Here is a 7,682-nt window from a genome sequence, read left to right on the forward strand (position 1 = left end):
CTGTTTTTCTGTGGCACCTTTTTCAGTGGCTGGACCACCTTGTTCTCTTGCAGCGAGGCGGGGACCTTCCCAGGTCTCTCTTTTGGGGAGGCAGGTGGGATCTGCCCGCTTTCCTTAGGAGACTCCCCTACCCCAGCAGGGGGACACCTAGCAAGTTCCTGGGAGGCTGGCTTGGCATTTTTGGTCAGATGCTTACCTGGAAGTTCAGTGGCAGTGCCTGGGGAGATGCCCTCGGGCGCGGGCAACCTCTTGCTTTCCAGTGGTTCTGGCTTTGATTCTTTTGACCACTGTTTCAGTGGGGACAACGTCCCATTGTCCAAAGAGGGGACCCCGCCAGAGGTCAAAGGCAGCTGTTTAGAATTCTTAAGGTTCCCACCGTTGCCCTGTGAGACGGCCGCAGTCACTCTGACACAAACGCTCCCATTCCTCAGAAGCCCCTTGGTGGGGTCAGCGTTCACACTGGTTCTCGGCTTGTTGGTCCTTACTGGGTGCGTTTTTTTCTGGACCAGGCTCAGAATGTAACCATCCATTTTCTTACTCGATGAAGGATGGGGAGCAGACCACAAACTGCTTGGAGAGGGTAAGGAAGTGTCCGTCTTGACGGCATCCAGCTCAGATCCGACACAAATGTCGTTGGCATGGCTACCGAGCCTCTCGTCTTCCCTCAGGGGATTGCCGGTCAGGCAAAGGAGGAACATTGGGCTCTGCACGGCCACAGCATGAAGCGGACTGGGGTAGCGATACACATCATTCCCGTTTTTAGACACCAGATCACACTGGTACTTGGGATTCACATCTGCAATGACACCAAGGGAATTAGACTGTGATGTGGAGGGGGAACGGCCAACTGTCCCTGAGGCCTGGTCTTCACAGTGGCCTTCTTTATATTCCAACCATTCTATGAGATCTGAAAAACATTTTAAAGGTACCCTCTGAAGAAATGAATTGGTCAGCACCATCTTGCCTCTGGCCAGTTTCTACGAAGACAAATTCATGGGTAGAGGGAGAATGCCGAAGAATCAACAAATACTCCACAAGCTATTCTACTATTTCACATACAGTTCACACTACTGGGTGACGGAAAAAATAATTAAAGGAATTTTTAACAAGCTATAACTCTGAAGGAAAAATACAGTCATTAAAAATGCTTTCAGGGCTTCCCTGGTGGCGCAGTGGTTGAGAGTCCGCCTGCCGATGCAGGGGACGCAGGTTCGTGCCCCGGTCCGGGAAGATCCCACGTGCCGTGGAGCGGCTGGGCCCGTGAGCCATGGCCGCTGAGCCTGCGCGTCGTGCCGGAGCCTGTGCTCCGCAACGGGAGAGGCCACAACAGTGAGAGGCCCACGTACCGCAAAAAAAAAAAAAAAAATCTTTCAAACTATTGAATAATATGGGGAAAACACCTTAAAGTGGAGTGAAAATCATAATAACAGACGATTGATTATAGTTTTATTAAGACTGGATATATTCAAAGAAGAAAGCCTGAAATGAAGCACACCAAGATGCTAATAGAGCACTAGCATCTCAATGTGGTGGGAAAGCAAGTAATGTTTACTTTCTTCTTTATTTTCTAAATTTTCAGTAAATATGTACTGCATTATTACTGGAAAAATAAATGTTTTTTGAGTCGTTCTTTCTCTAGGCCACTCTCCCTTCTGTGTTCTATTCCTGGTTTCCCTTTAAAATACTTCAGATAAACTATACTCTCTATGGGCTTCCTCCTCATTTTTAATTTTTTTTTTAGACCTAATTCTTAATCACATGTGTTCTAGTATAACTGTCAATTGAAAGGTCAGGGTAACCAAATTTCAATAGAGACTAATTAAATTTAAATAATAATCACCCTATGTTTTCAATAGTGACACTAAAAAATAAAGTACAATATTTCAGGAGGGAATTCTTGATGATGTTTTAAAAGACTGAGTAGTAGTATTAATGAATAAATTTCCCACATCTCAAAAATGTAGATGCCAAAATACAATGACATCAAGCTTTCTTGCTTAATTAAATGATTTTGCTCTCGTCTTGGCATACATTATAAATATCAAATCCCCTGAATGACCTTTAGTTAGAGAAAATCAAAGTTTTTGTCACTATTTAATTTGTTGTCCATTATAATTATATTTATTCACTCAAATATTGAAAACGCACTACATGCTAGGTTCTATGTTAATTGTTAATTTAAGGGAAAGCTCCAGGAATTCCAATGATAATTAGCAGTTGGGGGAGGGGGGCAGGGAAGGGGGGAATACAGTCTAGACCCAGAAATGATATGATCCATTTGTAAACAAAAGATTATTGTAAAATAAAAGTGCCATGTCCCCAATCCCACCTCCACTGCCAATAAATAACTTGTTGTAAGAAGGGGAAACCTCTCTAGCTAATATCCTTGCCCATCCCTCCTCACTACTCCAAGGCCTATCCTTGTCTTACTTTAAGCCACATTTACCTACACGACATCTTTCATCTCTTTTTCCTCCATAAAGTTAAGGAAACAGACAGGCATCCCAGCCGGCAAGGGCCAGCCCAACTGTCTCAATTATGTGAAGATGTGGCATTTGGGATAGCAGGAGTCTGTCTTTAAGGAAAACCTATACCAAAGTACCTTTAATAGGTTTATAAAATTTCCCTCTGAAACCAGATCTGCAGAGTAAAAGGGAGCAATTACCAATGAACTTGAGGCCCAGATACTCTAGATAACACAGATTTGTGCTTCACCAATCGTTTGCTGCTAACAACACACACGGTACAAAGACATCAGCCAATTAGCAGCCTCAGTTGTTTAGTGTTATGTTTGCATTGCCTGGACCTCAGAAATTCAACCTTTTACCCAAGTGGACAACACATACAAACCAAGGGTGCAGTGACTTGTGCCAGGACCCACAGCTCCTCTAACTTCCATATTTTCTCTGATCTTCTGAGGAATCGTACTAAAGCAGAACTAAGGAAGGTGTCCCGAGTTTCAGCAACAATTCTGCCATTCAGCAAATGAGAAGCCTCTGACAAAGGCATATGAAACCAAATTCCTCCTCTGTTCATTGAGAAGGTTGAACCCAACAATTTCTGGATTCCCTTGGTGTGGTGGAAAAACATGGACCTGGCAGATAGTCCTGAGCTTGAACCCTGCCTCTGTCACTTACTCTCTATATAACCTTAAGCAACTCACCTAAGCTAACCTCAGCAGGCCTCATTTTTCTGATACATAAAATGGAGCTAACAACACTTGCACCCTGAAGAACTGTCGGGAGGATTCAAAACAGATAAACGTATGCAGAGCACACAGCAGTGTGTGACACATGGTGGAAATGCAGAAACTCTTCCTGTATCAACAATGGCATGATTCTCTCTAGAAATCACTGCAAGAATAGCCCAAAATGGGCAACATGGTCTAGGGGATCTCACCCTATCCACCTGCTAAAAGAAGAGAGCTGCCATCATGCAAGGCATTCTGGAGAACACGGAGGGGCCACTGCTACCAGAAGTGCCAAGCAGCTCTTAGCCAGGCTGACAGATATATTTATCTTGTTTTATATATATATATATTTAATGTAAGCTTTAGCTTTAAATGATTAACAGAAGAAGAAAACAGATCCAAAGTAATTTTGAAAAGAAAATGCAAACAACTGAACAGCAAAAGCTCAAAAACAGAGCTCAAGAACTATAATATTGGGACAGGATTTCTAAAAATAAGTCATCTTGCTATCATCAGAATATAAAGCCAGGTGATACCCAAAGAGGACTGGAATAGTGGTGATCTTGATTCTAGATGCAGCTATGGCAGTAAATGTAGAAAGCTGATGAAATTCTCTGAGCCTTTGTTTTTCATCAGTAGAAGCTAGACAACCTTTAAAGACCTTTGACCCCTTCCAATTAAAAATGTCTATCAATTGTAAAGAGTCTTACCTGCAGATTTGGGGCAACCATCTGAGATAGTCAAGGTTGCCTCCAAGGGGCTGCAAAAACAGGTGCTGGAATGACAAGTGGATAAACACTCACTAAAGACGGAGTTCGAGGAATTGGAAAGGGATCCCGAAGCCCCATCACTCAGTTCATAAAACCCTACAAACAAAAAACACCATTTGGGATTAAGATCATATCAAGCAATAACACACATTTGTGCCTAAAAGGAAAAGGGGTAATCATGTAGAAAAGGTAGGAAAGGGAGAATATGAGAGGGAGGGGCACCAATTTTGGTTCACGAGATTTAGTGTCCTGACTTTATGGTTTCATTTCCAGCAATCTTTGGAAAAAGGCAAAAAGCCCATAAATATGGGTATGTTTCAAAGCTGAGAGCACCCTCACTCTCAAACTGACCTTACTCCGAGACCCCACCTTTAAAGATGTGCAAGGAAAGAGACTTAGATCTGTCAAACTTCAACTTTTTCATGAACATTTCAGAAAGAATAACTTGAAGAGAAAAACAAATCTATTTAAGTAGCCAAATGGTTTAAGAGAAAAAAAGAACACACTTTTGAAGTGGTCTCAGGAAGTTGAAGTGTGACTAATTTTCTAGCCCAGTTCTGACTTTCTCAAGTTTCAAAGGAGGAGCACTCTTCCAGAAATCTGAATAGAAGCTTTTATTTTTAAACTCAGGAGACTTCAGTCAGATCAATCTCATTATTAAAAATTTTGTTGTCTAACAAACTTATCTACGAAACAGAAACAGCCTCACAGACATAGAGAACAGACTTGTGGTTGCCAAGGGGGAGGGGAGTGGGGGAGGGATGGATTGGGAATTTGGGATTAGCAAATGCTAACTATTATATAGAGAATGGATAAACAATAAGGTCCTACTGTATAGCACAGGGAACTATATTCAATATCCTGTGATAAACCATAATGGAAAAGAATATGAAAAAGAATGTATATACACATATACCTGAATCACTTTGCTGTACAGTAGAAATTAACACAACATTGTAAATCAACTATACTTCAACAAAACAAATTTTTAAAAAATTCTGTTTTCTGATTTTGTTTCCCTCATGCAACTGAATGGCAGACTTCTCTTGTTTTGTTTTGTTTTATTCTCTCTGCACTGGAAACAAACTCCACTGCCATTTGCAGGTCTGGGAACGCTAAGCACAGGGGGCCAAGGCAGAACTCATGACCGCAGAATTCCTCCTTGTGCTGCCACACTCACCTGAGCTGGGGCGGCTGTCTGTCTCCAGGTGTTCCTCAGATGTCTTTTCCACATCCAGTCTCAGGTCACTTATCTGCTTGTCGAGTTCCTGCAACTGGTTCAACAAACCAGCATCTCTTCTCCTCAAACAATTCTGATTAGGAAGAAAGGGAGAAAGGAAAAACAAACACATTTTGGTGACAAAGAACCAGAAAGTCTGGCTCTAAGTATTCAAATTACCATCTGAAGAGTTCCCTAAGTCTTCCAAAACCAAAATTTTTACTGGATGACCTGAAATAAAGAAAAACTTCAAGAATATGTCCTACGTTGAATTCCACTTTCTCACATTTTGTGGTGATATAGTTTCTTTGTAAAAACAAGACTTGTTTTTAGTTTCAACTAATATATATATATATATATGTATATATATATATATATAAACTTACTTTTTATAGGTAGTATGAGAAAAACCCACTGAGATTTTTCAAAAAACCTCTGTGTACAGCCAGTTTTTTACAGAACAGTACTTCACTGTAGACTCTTTAATTTGTCAGAGTATAACAGATTTCCTACAATACACTATAATCTTACTTAGGTGAGATTTTCTGGCCAAATGTCCTGCAGAGTTTTGTTTTCTATTAGTTGCTTTGTGGGGTTTAATCAGTCTTAGGGCCTTTGAAAGTGAGAAACTAATACCAATAGCCAGTGCCAAGTATAATGTGAGCTGGCAGAATCCAAAACCCTCAAGGGAAGGTCCATCAAGATTTGAACTCAGCTCGGGTTTCCAAAGGTGACAGACCGTAGAGCTAACTCACACCGCCACCTAGTGCTTCCTATTGCTGGGGAAGCAAAAAAACAAAACTCAAAAGGCATCTGGTTCAAATCACAAATGCCAAGTCTACAAATGAAAACAGTACCACAAACACTGAGTGGACGGGAATTCTCCTGACATGCTGCCTTGCTCCCCTCCAGGGGTCAACAGGAATGCGCCACTCACAGTTGTGAGATTCATGAAGACAAGAAGGTGCTATTGTATAAGACAATGCACACAATGTCAATGACAGGCATAACCAGCAAGAATTGGCTCAAATCAGTGTCTGCTACCAAAAAACACAGCAAAATGCCAAAATAGAGGTATTGCACAAACCACCATATACATATTGTACATCCTTACAAAACAGATGCATATGAATCTACCCCTCCTGTCTGTTATTTGACTTAAAAAGCTTGGAGACATAACATGCTTGTTTGTTAGAATGAGTTCAGAAAAAATGAACCAAACAAGTCGAAGCACTTTGATGCTCAAAAAAAGAGACAAATTATCTGAAAAGAGATAATACAAGAAAACACTTGACAAATAACCACACAGCATCACTGTTGGTAATCGTAGGAGGGACATTATCTAGCATGCGTCTAGTTTCAGATAGTATCACATGGTCAGATAAGGATTTTTTTTTTTCTCCTGTTTTCAAAACTACATTTTTGAGGTCACCGAAACAAAGCTGCCGCCATTACTCTGAGGCTGGGTCAAAAGCTGTTCATCAATACATTAAGCGCCGAAGTTCTTTTTCTTCCCCATTAATGAAGACGGCAGAGAATGTCTGAGACGCTGACACAAATCCAATGATAAGTGCTCCCGGAGAGCAGGTTTTTCCCTTCGCCCACCTCCACCTCAAGTCACAGCGAGCAGTACATATAAAATATGAGGGGAGGGGGCACTTTCTCCAGCCAAATTTCCATCATTTGCATCGGTTTTAGCCGCCTTATACAAAAGGGCTTCTATCTTAAATTAAGCAGCAGCCCCGGCAAAAGCTGGCAGGCTGGGGAAAGCCTTGGGAGGGGCAGGTTCCCCGCGGCCGCTTCCGTGTAATCGTAAAATTCGGCATTGGACAGTCAACCGCGCCACAAGCCCCCTCCTCGGCTTTTGTCCCCTCTCGGCGGGAGACCATGAAGCCAAGAAGCTCCCCAAAGAAATGCTATTTTAAATGAGGCTTTGCAAACCTTCGGGGAGAGGGCACGCTTTCGTCTAACTAGAGAGTTTGAAGGTAACAACCAGGAGACTCCAAGAATTCCAAAGGCAGAGCCGGAGGGGAGAGCAGCCACCCCCGCCCGGCCGTCCGCGCTGGGTTGCCAGCCCCTTACCTGACACAAAGCGGGCACACGCCGGGATCGCGTGGGCGTCGGCAGCCCACGCGCCGCGGGCGCCCTCGGGAACCCGGGTCAGGGGGGCACCGGGCGGGGGTCCCGGGAAGCCAAAGGATTTTCCCCAGTCAGAGCCACCCCAGCGCCCACCGCAGGCCACCTGCCCGACCCCCGGCCCTTCTGCAGGGACAGCCGTGCCCCACCTCCGGGCACGACCTACCAATTGCTTCCGCAGCAGCAAGATGTTCTCCTCCAAGAACTTCTCCTCCAAGCGGCTGCGCTGCGCCGCCTCCCCCGGCAGCTCCCCGGCGCGGGCTGCAGCTGGCCCCGCGCCCCCAGAGATGCGCAGGGCGCCCCGGACCAGCAGCTCCTGGCGCTGGCGCAGGTACTCCAGCTCCGCCAGCCCGGCCAGCGTGGCCTC

At 44.0% G+C, this 7,682-nt stretch overlaps 1 protein-coding gene across 1 annotated transcript in view; it reads right to left on the minus strand.

Moving 5' to 3' along the window:
- Positions 1 to 7,682, minus strand: part of DACT1 (dishevelled binding antagonist of beta catenin 1) — a 17,437-nt gene that overhangs the window by 1,939 nt on the left and 7,816 nt on the right. Inside the window, exons 3-6 of the mRNA XM_024731501.1 lie at positions 7,482 to 7,679; positions 5,141 to 5,273; positions 3,901 to 4,056; positions 1 to 796 (exon numbers count right to left, since the gene is read on the minus strand). The exon at positions 1 to 796 is cut by the window's left edge and continues 180 nt beyond it. Coding sequence (XP_024587269.1) covers positions 1 to 796; positions 3,901 to 4,056; positions 5,141 to 5,273; positions 7,482 to 7,679 — 1,283 coding nt within the window. The remainder of the gene's footprint in view (positions 797 to 3,900; positions 4,057 to 5,140; positions 5,274 to 7,481; positions 7,680 to 7,682) is intronic.

Source organism: Neophocaena asiaeorientalis, unplaced genomic scaffold (genome assembly GCF_003031525.2).
Source record: "Neophocaena asiaeorientalis asiaeorientalis breed wild unplaced genomic scaffold, Neophocaena_asiaeorientalis_V1.1 scaffold603, whole genome shotgun sequence".
NCBI lineage: Eukaryota > Metazoa > Chordata > Mammalia > Artiodactyla > Phocoenidae > Neophocaena > Neophocaena asiaeorientalis.